This window comes from Leptonychotes weddellii, chromosome 4 (assembly GCF_054177405.1).
Source record: "Leptonychotes weddellii isolate Sample4059 chromosome 4, ASM5417740v2, whole genome shotgun sequence".
Taxonomy (NCBI): domain Eukaryota; kingdom Metazoa; phylum Chordata; class Mammalia; order Carnivora; family Phocidae; genus Leptonychotes; species Leptonychotes weddellii.
The window spans coordinates 156,514,727-156,530,777 of NC_138372.1; the positions used below are offsets into that span (position 1 = coordinate 156,514,727).

General features: G+C 37.5%; 1 protein-coding gene across 2 annotated transcripts in view; it reads left to right on the top strand.

Moving 5' to 3' along the window:
* The window catches only part of FAM91A1 (family with sequence similarity 91 member A1), a 43,486-nt gene extending 32,188 nt beyond the window's left edge, over window positions 1–11,298 (top strand). For both annotated transcript variants that reach the window (XM_006737714.3, XM_081816509.1), the window contains 6 exons: window positions 290–362; window positions 2,151–2,300; window positions 4,262–4,366; window positions 4,881–5,004; window positions 6,302–6,371; window positions 8,368–11,298. In XM_006737714.3, coding sequence (XP_006737777.1) covers window positions 290–362; window positions 2,151–2,300; window positions 4,262–4,366; window positions 4,881–5,004; window positions 6,302–6,371; window positions 8,368–8,553 — 708 coding nt within the window. In that variant the 3' untranslated portion in view covers window positions 8,554–11,298. The remainder of the gene's footprint in view (window positions 1–289; window positions 363–2,150; window positions 2,301–4,261; window positions 4,367–4,880; window positions 5,005–6,301; window positions 6,372–8,367) is intronic.
* Window positions 11,299–16,051: the final 4,753 nt, after the last annotated feature.

The window sequence follows — 16,051 nt, forward strand, 5'->3', positions numbered from 1 at the left end:
CTTGATTTCAGTCTTCGCTTGTCTCATACCTCATGTACCTGTTAAATTGGCCTCTTTGTTTTTCATTAGCCGTATGCTCCATTGGAGATACGTGGCCTTGTAAGTTAGTATGCACTTAAGATGGTCTTCGCTTGCTGGAGAGAAAAAAAACTGTTGAGAACTTTTTAATGGAATATTAATGTAGGATCTACCGTCACATGGCGTAGTCTCATTTATTGTTTGATTATCTGTTTGTTCATGGAAATACAGGTTTCTTGTATACTTTTCAACTGTGTTTCTTCATGTTTAGGGACACGGTTTGCATGGGATAGGAGAAACTGTCCACATACCATTTCCATTTGATGAAACAGAACTACAAGGAGGTATCTTACTTTTGAATTATATCTGTTTGACCTCTTTATCATTAATCTTTGTCAATAGTTTGGTAGAAAACATAGTAGGAAGTGAATTCTTAAAATTTTTAAGTTCTAGGGTCTTAACATGCTGCTTTTAAAGAGTATTAGCAAAGATGGGGGCGCCTGGGTGGCTCAGATGGTTAAGTGTCTGCCTTTGGCTCAGGTCATGAACCCAGGGTCCTGGGATCGAGTCCTGCATCTGGCTTCTTGGGAGCCTGCTTCTCTCTCTCTCTCTCTCTCATGAATAAATAAATAAAATCTTAAAAAAAAAAAGTTACCTGATTAAAACTGATGTATATTCATATAGCACTTGTATTTCCCACTTCATGTAAAACTGCTGTTCTATAATCTTACGTTTCTGGTTCTTAAAGAAGAGCCAGATTTTTTATTTATTTATTTATTTATTTTTTATTTGACAGAGAGAGACACAGCGAAAGAGGGAACACAAGTAGGGGGAGAGGGAGAGGGAGAAGCAGACTCCCAGCTGAGCAGGGAGCCCGATGTGGGGCTCGATCCCAGGACTCTGGGATCATGACCTGAGCCGAAGGCAGACGCTTAACGACTGAGCCACCCAGGCGCCCCAAAGAAGAGCCACATTGCTTGAATATTTAGAGAGCCGTGAATGGTTCAAGTAATCTAACTTAGGTTGATTTATATAAGAACTTAATGTTCTTCCAAAATGATAGTCACTACTCTCCCTGACTCCCTCCAAAGTAGGGAAAAAGGAAGGTTTTTAAAATATTTTTTTCCTCTTCACATAGCTAGACTGCAGAAGCCTTGCGTTTGAAATTCAGTTCTCTCTTTTGCCTGTTGTGAATAAATGTGCATGAAATTTGGAGATGAATTTTCTCTTCCAAAAAACAGCCCCTTTTTCAGAAATAAGTACTTTTCTGCAATTAAACTTTGCTATTTAATCCTTTGACACTTTATAGATTCTGTGGGAAAAATATTTGTTCACCTGAAGATACAGGCTAGGGACAGTAGGATCTTAAAATTTATAAAATCTCAAAAACTGATTAATAGATCTCTTGCCTTGGGAGATTATTGTGTGAATTATAAAAGAAAGGAATCTTCGTTTTTGAGTATAATGCATTTTTCTGTTTATAAGTTCACCTATTTATGAGGACTTGCACTAAAATTTAAATAATTTACTAAGGATATAATTTGAAGTACATTTTTAGCTTTAGTTTCAATAAGAATAATTTTACTTTTAAAAATTTCTCAAAAATATGGTGTGTATTTAATACATTTCCTAGCAGAAGCCCAACAAGTAAGCATTTGAGGCAGAATAGAACCACAAAGAGAAGCCTAGAGAATTTGCCCCCGACTGGTCCTATTTGCTTGCTTAGCAGTTAATTTGTTTTGATACACTAAATGCCTCCTGAAGGCTGTAAATAATACGGGAACACCATCCTTTCACATTCACAGGTAGTTCTTTGTGATAGATTAAAGTATAAAAGTAGTTCTAAGAATTGTTTAATAAAAGTATGTTTACATTTTTTTTTTTTTTAAGATTTTATTTATTTATTTGAGAGAGAGAATGAGATAGAGAGAGCATGAGAGGGGGGAGGGTCAGAGGGAGAAGCAGACTCCCCGCTGAGCAGGGAGCCCGATGCGGGACTCGATCCCGGGACTTCAGGATCATGACCTGAGCCGAAGGCAGTCGCTCAACCAACTGAGCCACCCAGGCGCCCAAAGTATGTTTACATTTTTGATGTTGTGTTATAATAATGTGATGTCAATCTTTGTCCTTAGAGTTTACTCGTGTCAATATGGGTGTTCATAAAGCATTGCAAATATTAAGGAACAAAGTGGACTTGCAGCATTTTTGTGGATATGTCACCATGTTGAATGCTTCTAGCCAACTTGCAAGCAGAAAACTCAGTGACGCTTCTGATGAGCGAGGTCAGCCAACAGTCGGGTTCTTTGAATTAAGATCATTGTGTGGGGTATATCGCAATCTTAACACTTAAGAAGCAGGGAGACTTTTGTGGGGATGTTGAATTATTTAATACTTGGTATTTTTTCACTAAGGTGAGAAAATATTCTGTGACATCATTTGGACAAGTATCAGTTGTTCGGATGGAGAAAATACTAAGTGCCCAGCTAAATGGGTGCTGGCCTGGGGTTGGAGTACAGAATGGCTGTGGGGTATTAGCCCTTTACTGTCATCTCCATTTCTGTGGGCTTTCAGTTAAGTTCTTTTGTGGAATGATGGCTTCAAAACTTCAGTCTCTGTCTAAAAATGTTCCTAAAGTAGAATGAACAGTTTTTCCTGTTGAACCTTTCTCTGTAAAAGGTACCACTGTCTCAGGAACCCCGGCCTAGAATCTTATCTTTGTCTCTTCCTTCTTGTGCCACGCTGTCCATTTAGTTTCCACGTTCTGTGAATTGGTCCTTAGAAATGTCTCTCATATCCTGTCTTCCCTTCTCTCCTTTTTAAATTCACCGTGACTGTCATGCTAGTCTGTATCCCTTTCTTGCTCATTACCCTTCCTGGCCTCATTCTTCTTTCTGTCTCCAGCACAGCCTACATGTTGACAACAGCTGATTTTCCTTTCTCTTTTTAATTAAAAAATGTATTTTCACATCACCTTCTCCTGCTTACTGATTGTTTCTGCTTTGGCAGAATTTTGGCTTGTAGGCGGCTTTGGTGGCCAGCTCTGGTCCATGACTCTAGGAAACCTTTCAGTTCAGACATTTGTCGTTGGTTGACGCTGATTCCCTGAGCCTCTTAGCGTGAAATCCTGAGTAAATATGATTGATTGCTCGCCATCCAGTGCATTGGATTGGCTCCCTTTGAGTTAAATATCCAGCCCTAGTTCTTTACCTTTGGCCAGAGGATCTGAGTAAATTTTAACAGTTGGGTGCCACGTATCACAGGGCATTTTCCAAACAGGGGGTATGGGTTAGGCAGTCATTTCAAAACATGTCTGCTACAGTCATGTTTTCTTTCTTTCGTCCCACAAACATTTATGGAGTACCCGCTTAGACGCTGAAAGGATTGAAATTACTAAGACCTAAGGAATAAAAAAAACCCTAGCAAGGGAGACAAGCCAGTGAATCAGCTTGCTGTGTAGTGTTAAAAGTCTGTGATAGAGCTTGGCATCAGCTTAATGCGCTACCATAGGACAGAGAAGGTGTATCTCAGCCCAACTGAGCTATCAGAGAAGGCTTCTTAGAGAAGGTAAAGTTTGAACTCAATTTTGAAAAGTGAGGATTTGGGTATATAAAAGATGTTTGTTTATTTGGAGGGTAGCAGCCTTTCAGGCAGAGAGAATCAGGCAATAGAGCAGCTCATCTTGGCCAAAAGAAAGAATTTGTTGGAAAATAGTAGAAAATGAGAGTAGAGAAGTAAGTAAGGTCAGGAGATCTTGGAGGATCTTATGTGCTGGAAGATAGGAAGAGTCCAAGAATTTTGAAGAGGAATGACATAATCTGACTGCATGTTTCCATGGGGATGGAAGCAACTTCAGTAATGATCTAAGTGAAAGTCTGAACTTGAGTTCTGCCTTTTGAGTCATTTCCTTGGGCCAGGGTTTCACCACTTTGGCACTATTTACATTCTGAGCTGGATAATTCCTTGTTGTGGGGGCCTGTCCCGTGCAGTATAACATGTTTAGCATCCCTAGATATCAGTAGCATCCCTATCCCCGTTCATGACCTTTGCATCAGTCTCCAAACATTGTCAGAGGTCTCTTGGGGGACAGGATTGCCCCCTAGTTGGGAACAGTTGCTTTAGGCTGAAGACCCTTCCTTCTCCATTGTCATTCTTGTTGCTGGAAGTCTTCTCTTCCGTTAGGGCTGATGGACGACTTGTGCCAACTATGAGAATCCTAATTCTGTGTATGTCCTCTCATTGCAAGGAGAACCTGATTTGGCTTCTGGCTCAGACGTAAATGGGAGTACAGAGTCTTTTGAAATGGTCATTGAGGAAGCAGCTATAGACTCGGCAGCAAAACAAAACTCTGGTAAGGCTTTAAGAATTATTTGCAGTTTTAGACTAGTCTCTGAGATTTAATAACTCTTCTGTTAAATCATTTGGATGTCATTTGTCTGTTCTGATTATCCATAACGGACTTTTTAGTAAGTATTTACTAGGAAACATGTTTATATATTTAGAATAACAATGAAAGTGTTACAAAAATATGACCTGAGAACAATGACTTCAGTTTCAATTTTCCTGTGTTAAATTCTTTCATCTTGTCGATGTCTTGCAGTGTCTTTTTTTTGGTAAAAGGCCATTTTGAGCATCTGGTGAAAGCTATGTACCTTCTCCCCAGAAGCATGTACATACTCAATAAAGATTCTTTCCTGTTGCAGAGATTCTCTGACCCCCTCTGAATCCTCTCCCCTGCTAAGCCCATTGGTGGACCACAGGGGCGGGAGGAATCTGAAAATTTCTGGACGTCCGTTAAGAAACCCTGGTCAGTCATAATATATGTAAACACATACGTGATTAATTAACTATATATCGTATTGTAGTTGCCACAACAGAAGCGGATTGGGTTCCTCTCGAGCTGTACTTTGGAATTCCATTGTTTAGTTCTGAATTAAATCGGAAAGTTTGTAGAAAAATTGCTACACATGGCCTTTGCAGAAAAGAGAGGTAAGGGTTTATGTTCATTGTCATCTTTCCATCTGTGAGACCTTTAGGCTGTCAGTTGCCACATCTTATTTTCTTTTATTTCACACATGAGCATAGTAATTGCCTTGTGTTTATTCGTTGATTGAATAAAGATTGCTAGTTTAAGGGTTTACTATATTTTTCAAAATTAAACTTCAGCATCTCAAAAATTTGACACATGCAAACATTGGGGGCACATATTTTGGTTAATTTTAATTATGTTAACTTAGTTACCAAGATTTGGTAAGAGTGTGATAAAATTAGCGTGCTTATACGAGGTTATGCCTAGTGTTTGTAATGTGTACGTGTTTGTAGAACATTTCCCTTGTGCCCTTCTGTCCCTCTGAGCAAACACACACTCAAGTTATGTCATGTAAATAGCGATTATCTCTTTTGTTGGAATTATAGCTGAATTTCTAAATTTTCTTCAGTTTCCACGTTTTCTAAAATGAGCAGATATTACTTATCAGAGGTGACATGGAAGTTTTATCTCGCATGCCGACTCTGAGCCATTGGGAGCCATTGCTAAGAGGCAGTGTTGTAAAAGTTTTGCGACTGTTGAGCAGAGAGGAATGTCCCTGAATCTGATTGTCGTGGCAGGGCTGCTGGGAGAGCTGATGTCCACAGGTCTCCTTGACTTCTTCATTTAAGAAAACAGAGTTGGATAATAAGTAATTCATTCAGTTGGCTTAATATACTTTATCAGAAGATTAAAAGTACTCAGTTGACACATAATTTCAGTAATTCTCTGAAAGTCACCTACATGAGTAAAAAAAGTAGGAATACTATACAGCTTTAAAGATTGCCACCATAATTGTTACCAGTTTCCATATTTGAAAAATATTTGATTTCAGTGGGTTGATGTATAGTAAATCTGTCAGACTTTTTATCAGCATGTATTTTAAAATTAATTTGGGTATTTGAAGTTTGTATCATAATTGTCATTCCTCGAGTTTTCATTTTAAAAGTTCTCTTTCATTTAACATTTATATTTGCTAATAGTATAAGCTTTTTCTAACAGTAACTTCTCAGTTTTGGTTTTATACATGATTTTTTATTTCAAAATGGTCTTTTTAGGCACTATTAACTCCCAGTTTTAATAATATTAAAACTGGCAGAGATTTCATTGACGAGAACCATTGAAATTTTAAGAAAATTTTTATGTGATTAATCAGAATGTATTTACATATATAAATGCATTTAAGATGCTGAAATTAAACTCTTGTGAGATATTCGTTCTTGTCATATTTGTTTTAAACTTTTTACCCCTGTTTTCCAGCCTTCAGAACCTCTTACATTCCAGTAGAAAACTCTCTCTACAAGTCCTTAACTTTGTTCACTCATTCCAGGTAACAAAACAAAAAATCCAAATGGTGTTTGCATAGAGCTTTATAGGATTCAGAACACTTCCGTGTTTATCTTGGGCCTCCGCAGTAATGAAATAAGCATTAATTTTAATTGATAAATAAAGATGTTGAGATTTAGGAAGTTCATTTTCTTGCACATGATTTACTGGCCGGGTGAAGGGGGTCTAAAGCTGGAACTCTTTGTTCTGTGTCAGTGCTTTATTCAGTAGAAATGTGGTAAGCATCTACCATGGGCCACGTACCATGCTAGGTGCTGGTTCCTGGGTACGATACTATTCCCTTAACTGCAGTGATTCTCGGTTGCTGACAGGGAGATCTTTGTAGCGCAAGCCAGTGCTTTAGACCTTTTGTCTTCCCCCTTCCCCCAGGGAAAGAAAGGATACTCTGTAGACTTGATTTGTAGATGAACTTTTTTTTTGGACTAGAGTATTTCTGTTCAGAATATCTGATCCAGTGTTATAAAATCAGTAGTTTGGAGTTTTGTTTCATTTATTTTTTCAATAAATACTTGGGTCTGCTCTATGCCAGACCCTTTACTATGTGCCGGGGAAGAAGTGCTGTCCAAAACACTAGTGGAGCTTATAATGATGTTTGAGACAGTAAATAGCCAAGTAAACGTTGAATTATGTAAGTAATTAAAGATTTCAGTAAGCACTTTGAAGGAGCCAGACTCCTTGGAATCTGATGGAATCCAAAGGGAGACCTGATTTAAATGGACAGAGATGATATATAACTGAAACTTCTAAGGGATGGAAAGGAGTATGCCATGCAGGGCTTAGTAGGAGCAAAGGTCCTGGGTTGGGAAAGCACTCTGTGTACAAGGAAACGAAAGAAGGCTGGTGTGGCAGAAGCCTCATGAAAGTTGGGGGGTTGGCGAGAGGTGAGGATGAAGAGTAGGGGAGGGCAGGGCCTTCTAGAGTATGGTAAACAATTTGTATTTTATGTTGGAGTGCAAAGAGAAATTATTAAAGACTTTTAAACAGGAATGACATTATTTCTGATCTACTGTTTTAAAAGATTAATTACCGTTTGGAGAGCAGATTAAAAAGGGACAAGCATAGAAGCAAGACCAGTTCAGAGACCATGTGAGAGTTGTTGGTAGCTGAGCTCCCTTTTGAATTAAAAGTACCCCCAAATTTTGCATGTATCCATAATAAAAGTTTATTATCCGTATGTACTGTTATATCAATAAATTGTATATATTATAAAACATACACAAAAATAGAAATTTTGTTAAGGATGCAGTAATCAATATGGGATTTCTAAAATTTTTATAGTCCCATACCCCACTTTGGAGACCACTGGCCTCGACTATGGTGGTGGGCTATGGTGAATGAATAAAGTAATTTGGGATACATGTTGGAGGTAGATTGCTAGAGCCTGGCGGTTAATTCAATGTGAGGAAAAGATTGAGGGTGAAAGGAAGGGAGGAGTCAAGCATGATTCTCCAGTTTCTGGACTAGCTCAGTGTGTAGAGTAGGGAGGACAGGGGAGGAGCTTGGAGAATGAAGGTTAGGGACGCGGTAGGTGTGGAGTGGATGGTGAAACACTCAAGAGCCGATGATGCCAGATAGGTGGGTGTGTGAGCTTGGAGTCCTGGGGAAAGGTCTGTGCTAAATATGAAAATCTGAGAGCCCAGGAAGCCCATGGAGTGTTCTGGTGCTTGATGCTATGTGAGGGGTTTTTAGAGATTAGGTCTAAGAATGAACGTTTGTCTTCTCTTACAGTCTCATGGCCCATTATTTCTGTTTATTTCTAAGCACTTGTAGTCTGACTTGTATTAGTCATTATCGCATGCGGTGATACCCCGCCACTGATTATCTCGGCGTCTGTGAGGTAGATCTTTGCGTCTTCCGCAGTGCCTTGCATTCCATAAACATTTCTTGGGTCATCAAAGTCCGTATTTATAATGAGCTGTATGAAGTGGTTTGGTAAAGTGTTGGTTATAGGATTTTTCTCCTGTTCCTTGATCTTTTAGGAAGGTGCTTCAACCCTGGATGTTCCCACGGAGGCCAGCTTCTCCAGCGTGCTCTCACAGCCCTCCTGCGCTGAGATGGGAGTTCCACTTCCTGCAAAGAACTTAATATTTAAAGATGGCATCTTATCAGAATGGAGGGGACGGTCCCCTTCCTCGCTTCTTATTGCTAATCTCCATTTGCAATAATTTGGTTCCACCATTTGTTGCTCACACTTCTGCCTTTTTTCTTTCTTAACGTTAGCTTTATGGTGCCAGCCACTAAAAAGCATCGTGCTGCCGCACTGCAATTCACGCTTCACCGATGTAAAAGGTTGGGGAACACGTGCGCGTTTTCTCAAGTTCTCCTCATTATTGCACCTCCTAACGCAACAAAGAGCTTTTTAGCAGCCCGCACTGTATTTTTTACCTTGAGACAATCTGCATTTCTTTTATAAGACTGAGGATATATACTTTATAGGCTTTATGATGACTGTTATGTTTATAAGCAGTCACTATGAATATTGCAGTGGTAATTTTATATGTTAGTTTATCAAACATAAATCTTGTTTAATTTTATATTTTGTTACCTACTCTTTAGGGGATCACGGGAAGAGTCGGAACTCTTCCTCTGAAAAGGCTTCTTGGTACTTAAAGTAGCAAAACTATAAAACAATAAACATCCAGTTTCGAGAGATGATATGATGGGGCATTAAGAATTTCTGTGGATGTCTGTAAATTATGTATATGAGTTGAACATTGTCGACGGTATGTAAATCAGCATAGTTATGTACAACTTAACCTTGATTTATAAGGTCTTAACACCGACTATGACTACACATTGACATCTCCTGAGAAGCTTTGGAAAACATTCTATTTTTAAACCAACGTTTATATGTGGACTTCTGTTGTCACTCACTTTGGGCTTTACATTTTCAGAGTCTTTATGGGAAAGTAGAACTTATTTTCCACTCTTGTAATTGTGGCTGCTGTGTGTTTTCACCCAGACTGGCATTTTGTTTAGTAGCTTTACCAGTGAATTGTTATGAAATCGAATTTGATGTTTTGAAACCAAGGATTGTGATTTTAGGTTAGAATTACATATTTAATAGGGCATTAAGGCTATGTCTTCTGATCAAAAACACTTTGGTGATAAACCTACTTTGAAGACATTCTTAGGCAATCTGGATCTTAAATTTATGTGAATCGTTTTGGAGGAACTGATAAAGAAAAGTTGAGTAATTTCAAAATGTTTCTTGAGTCATTGATTCTTTTAGATCTCAAATGGTAATTAGAATAATTGGAATCACTTTCTAGATTTTCTAAGTTACCTTCCTTGGGAAGTTTGTGCAGTGTTATAAGTTTAGTGTAGCTCTTTTCATAGGATAATGGTTTGCTCATTTAAAACTGTAACCAAACTGGTCAGACAACATATATCTAAAACACTTAAAGCATTAGAAAATTTGGGAATGTTAGAACCTAAACATTTTTGCTGATAATTTTTGTTATTTATAGAACTGGTATTTGTGTATTTAACATAGGTCTGGAAATACATGCCTTTCCTAAAACTGTTAACAGAACCATGCATTCAGTACCATGGCCTACCTATAGAATTGAGTATCTCAGAGCAGGTCCCTGTGGTGCACGCTCAGTGCTGTGTTTTGGGGTAAGTGCAGTAACCTTTCCTTTTCTACTTTGTCTTATATGAGGTAGAAATCAAGTGTATGTTATAAATGTTTGTCTTATTATAAAAGGAAAAATACATACCAATATTAAAATAATTTCTTACGACTGTGAATCACCCATTTATTTTTCCAATAATTGATATTGTACATTCCTAGTGCTATTAGGTATGTATGTAACTTTTACAGTTTTTCAGTAGAAAGTTGTAAGTATTTCACTTGATCAGGGCTCTTTAATCTCCTTTTCATTTGCTTTGTTTATATCAACTGTAGTTGTTTTATTTATTCCTGTATTAACAATCTAAGCCTACTGTAATGACATGTACACTAATAAAGAATGGAATAATTAGTAGTTGTTGGCAGTGAACCCAGTTGGTAGTGAATTGAAAACTTAAAATATGGGAGTGATTTGCTGCTATATTTCCTTCAAGAGATAATGGAGGAAGAATTAGAACCTAATAGTGATCATGAATTTTAGGGAAAGTACTGGAAAAACAGGTGGACAACTCTGGTTTCTCCCATGAATGAGGAAAGGTTCTGATTCCCAGTTGAAAACCTCTCGTACTTTTAAGGAGGGAGAATCTGCTTTTTCGAGCTGTTAGTAAAATGTGAAAGCTGCTTTTGTGCTTTGCTTTATGAATTTGGCTTTGTTTCATCCATATGTTAACTCATGGGAAGATGCATCTCCTAATCCTACAAGTGTTGATCCAGTTCAACAAAACGTTAAATTTTAAGTGTAGACTTCATTTGCCAAAGAAGACTTATGAAAGAATTTTAACGTAATTTCATTTGGCTTTGTGCTACCTCCCCTTTCTTTTCTCCCCTTAATGTGCTTAAACCATGGGAAACATTCATTAAAAACCAAGAGAAAAATACCAGAAAGGGCACAGAATTTGGTATGGTACAGTTTCACCTCTCAGGTGGGTCTAAAGAAATGCAACTTTATGTCATTTAAAAACATATCTGATTTTCTCGATTCCTTTCATTCTTTCATTTTAAATATGTAATCAGATGATTTTGTATTCGTTATTGGGAATATCAGTTTCTTTTACTTAATGTCAGTCTTCTCTGCCATTCATGTTTCTATTTTATGTTCAGTGTTTCAAATACAGTTTGTATTTAAAGATTTTAAAGTACCAAAACTCTGTAACTGAGTACAGTGGATTGTTTTCTGGTATGATGTTAATATTCTGGAACAAAATGTATAAAGTGTTGTCAATTTGATTATTGACACATATAATATGTTTACAAATAAACTGTGGTGTTGATCAAATTACTGCGAAAATGTGTATATAATCTGTAAGTTCCTTTCTTAATATTAAATACAACCGTGCTTTCAGTGCTGTGGCTTTCCTATACTTTTCTTTAATGACCTTTTCATTTCAGATTTATAGGAAAGTTGTAAAGATAGTCCAGAGATGTTTCCTATACCCTTCCCCAAGCTTCCCCTAATGTTACCACCTTATAAACTATGGCCTATCTGTCAAAACTCAGAAATTAACCTTAGGACAGTACTATTTACTATACTGTAGACTTTATTTGGTATTTCTCTGTTTTCCACTGATGTCCTTCTGCTCTTCCAGAATCCAGTCCAGGACACCACATTGCATTTATTTAGTCATTGATGCCTCCTTTGTCTCTTCCAGTCTCTGACAGTTTCTTAGTCCGTCATGACCTCAACACTATGAAGAGTACTGGTTATTTTGTAGAATGTTCCTTAATAAATGGGTTTGTCTGATGTTTTCTTGCGATTAGATTTGAGGTTATGCTTTATCAGGAAGGATACACAGAGGTGATGTGCCCTTCTACACATCATAGGGTACATGATGTCAGTAGGCATTACTGGTGATATTCCTTCATTGGCTTAGTTGGTGTCTGCTAGGTATTTCTACTGTAAAGTATTTTCCCACTGAATTACTAGGTCTAGCCCATAGTCAAGGGGAGGAGGGTAGTATCTATATATATTATTTAGAATTTTTCTTAAAGTTTGTTCCTCTTACCTATTTATTTGATCCTTTGTTTATATTAGTATGTGATCATGGCTATTTATTTTATACTTTAGGTTAAAGTCTAATAGTGTAAATTGTTTCAACTTAGGCTTTTGGAAACTCTTTGAGGTTGACTCCTAAATTTTTTGATGTGCCTTCATTTTTTTTTTTTAAGACCATATTTTTACTTTCTAGCAATGCCAAGTATTATCTGGATGCAGGACCTAGAATTAGCTGTTTCTCCAAGAAGCCCTGGTTGCTTTCATTGGAGACTGGTATGTAGATACCAAGATCTGGGTGTTGGGTGTGCTCAGTGCTACTGCTTCTACGCCTTTTCTGTGAAATGTGCTCAGAGATACTAATAGGCATACTAACCAATATGTAGTACACATCTCTATAAGTATTTCTAGGTTTATATGTATGTATATTAAACATTCAGTTATACTCACTGAACCAGCACTGCAAGGTTCATTCTAGTTTTGCCTCTGTGTTCATTTGTAACTTCTTTCTCTGAGAGTGAGAACCCTGGCTTCTTTATCTACAGTTTACTTGCTTATTTGTTGAACCTTAGAATACTAATAAAGTGGTTTCAGAATAGTTAAGTTGTACCCCTGTGAGAAAAACGGCCCCACTGGCGTACAGTGTTCAAGTACTTGTTTTGTCCTGAGCCTTACACTAGCTACTCCAAGCACCATTTTCCAAAGTAACTTAGTTCAGCTCCCTTTATGTCCCACTTCCTTCGTTAGGTTATGTCAGACATTTGTAAAACAGATTCGCTTGTCACGCTGTGCCTTCCATCTGGGGTCTCTTACATCTCAGTTGAGTTTTTCATACCATAAAATTTGCTCTATATAGGCTTTGACAGATGCATGGTATGTTCCTACCATCGCAGGACTATATAGAACAGTCCCATCACCCTAAAAATTCCTTTTTTACTCACCCCCCCCCGACCCCTCACAACCACTTACCTGTTTTCCATTCCTATAATTTTGGTTTTCTGGAATGTCACAGAAATGGTGGGATTGTGCAATTTGTAGCTTTTTAAATCTAGCCTCTTGCAATGCAGAATGCATTTTAAATTCATGTTGTTGTGTGAATCAGTAGCTCATCCTTTCTCTTACTGAGTACTTCATTGTATGGTTGTATCAAGGTTTGTTTATCATTTAATGGTCACGTGCAGGTTTGTAATATAATTCGTTTTGCTGGGAGTGGGATTGCTGACTCATTTGGTAAGTGTATATTTAACTTTATAAGACACTGCCACACTGTCTTCCCAAATGACTGCCATTTTGCATCCCCCCAGCAGTGAAGCAGAGTTTCTGTTGCAGTGGTAACTCTCTGTGGCTGAAATAGTCATTGCCTGATGAAAAATGATGTTGAGCACTGTCTTTTCATATGCTTATTTGCCACCCATATATTTTGGCTGAAGTGCCTACTCAGATCTGTTGTCCACATTTTAAAAGTTGGGTTTTATTGGGGCTCCTGGGTGGCTCAGTCTGTTAAGCTTCTGCCTTTGGCTCAGGTCATGATCCCAGTGTCCTGGGATCGAGCCCCGCATCGGGCTCCCCCCTTAGTGGGGAGCCTGCTTTCTCCCTCCCCCTTGGCACCCCCAGCTCCCACTTGTGCTCTCTGTCGCTCTGCACTCTCTCTCCAATAAATAAAATCTTTTAAAAACAAATAAATAAATAAAAATTGGGTTTTATTGCTGAGCTTTAAGAGTTCCATAAATTATTCTAAATACAACTCCTTTGTTAGATACGGGTTTCTCAAATATTTTCTCCCAATCTGACTTGTCCTTTCACTCTCTTAATAGTGTCTATTAAAGAACAATAGTTCTTAATTTCTGTGGAATCTATTTGTTTTAATGGGTTGTACTTTTGATGCGGTTACCTAAAAAATGCATCACAAACCCAAGGTCATGCAAATTTTTCCTCTGAAAGTTTTACAGTTTTATGTGTAGGTCTTGGACACATGTCGAGCTAATTTTAATATATGGGGTGAGATTTATGTCGAGGCTTGTTCTTGCATATGGACATGCAGTTGATAGAGTACCATTTCTTGAGAAGACTCTCTTTTCCTCATTGAATTGTCATTACACCTTTATCAAAATCAGTTGATAAACCTGTAGAGAAAAGGTAGATTGGCGGTTCTCTAAGGTGAAGATGGGGAGCGAGTGCAAATGGGCATACATCATTTTGGAGTGCTGCAAATGTCCCCCCAAAATAATTGTATTGTACACTTAAATAAAACAAGTGAATTTTATCATGTAAGTTGTCCTTCAATAAAGCAGTTTTAAAATATATATATATCAGTTGACATTTGTGTGGGTTGTATTTCTGGGCTCCTTCTTCTGTTCCCTTGAGCAGTGTCTCTGTCCTTTGAATACCACACTGAAATTGGATAGTCTTCCCAACTTTGTTCCTTTTTTTTTTTGAGAATTGAATTTATTTTGACTCCTTGGTTCCTTTGCCTTTCCATATAAATTTTAGAATCAGCTTGTCAATATCTACACACAAGCTTTGCAGAGATTTTAATCAAAGTTATATTAAATCTATAAATCGAACAATTGACACCCTAACAAATACCTCTCCATTTATTTATAACTTTTGGGGTGGGTGGGCACTGTTCTGTAGTTTCAGCATACATAAACTACATGTTTTGTTAGATTTCTTCATAAGTACTTCATTTTTGTGTGCTTTTGGAAATTTTTTAAGATTTCATGTTGAAATTATTCATTGCTTGTATATAGGACTATGACTGACTTAGATGTTTTGGTTTTGCTAGCTCACTTAGTGAAATTTTTAGTAGATTCTTGGAGATTTTCAACATAGATGATTATATGGTCTCTGAATAAAAACATTTTATTCTTTCTAATCTGTATGCCTTTTCTTTTTCTTGCATTATTTCACTGACCAAACTACCAGTATAATATTGAATTGGAGTTATGAGAACAGACATCCTTGCTGTGTTCCCCCATCTTAGGGGAAAAATATTCAGTCTCTATTAAGTATGACGTTAGCTATAGATTTTTAAATGTCATGATGACCGTTAGGTTAAAGAAGTTCCCTTCCACTTACTGAAGTGTTCTTGTTTTTTTTTTTATCATGACTGGGTGTTGGATTTTGTCTTTGTTTTCATTGTATTCAATGAGATGATTATATGGTTTATTTTTATTTAGACTCAATATGGTGAATTACACGGATTTTTTTAAAGATTTTATTTATTTATTTGATAGAGAGCACAAGCAGGGGGAGGGGCAGGCAGAGGGAGAGGGAGAAGCAACCTCCCCGCTGAGCAGGACCCTGCTGTGGGACTTAGTCCCACGACCCCAGGATCATGATCTGAGCCAAAGGCAGATGCTTAACTTGACAGCCAGCCAGGGGCCCCCATTGATTAGTTTTTGAATCTTTAATTAGCCTTGTGTTCTTGGTATGAATTCAACTTGGTCACAGTGGATTATCCTATCTACTGATGGATTTGATTGGCTAATATTGAGTATTTTTATGTCCGTATTCCTGAAGATACTAATTGGTGGTGGTCTAATATCTTGGTCTGATTTTGGTAGAATTTGCTAGTAAAACTATCTGGGCCTAAAGTTCTCTTTTTGGAAGATTTTGAACTACAAGTTTAATTTCTTTCATAGATACAGTTAACTATTTTTTTGGGTGAGTGAGTTTTGGAAGTTTGGGTCTTTCAAGGAGTTGGTCCATTTCATCTAAATTATTGAGTTTATGGGCATTTATTGTACGTAGTACAGGCATATCTCGTTTTATTGCTCTCCACTTTATTGTTTCATAGATAATTACATTTTTTACAAATGGGAGGTTTGTGGCAACTCTGTGTCGAGAAAGTTATCGGCACCATTTTTCCAAAACCATTTACCCACTTTGTGTCTCTGTGTCATATTTTGGTAATTCTCTCAGTATTTCAAATTTTATTATATTTGTGATGGTGATCTGTGATCAGTGGTTACAACTCACTGACAGCTCAGATGATGGCTAGCATTTTTTAACAACAAAGCTTTTTTTTTAAATTAAG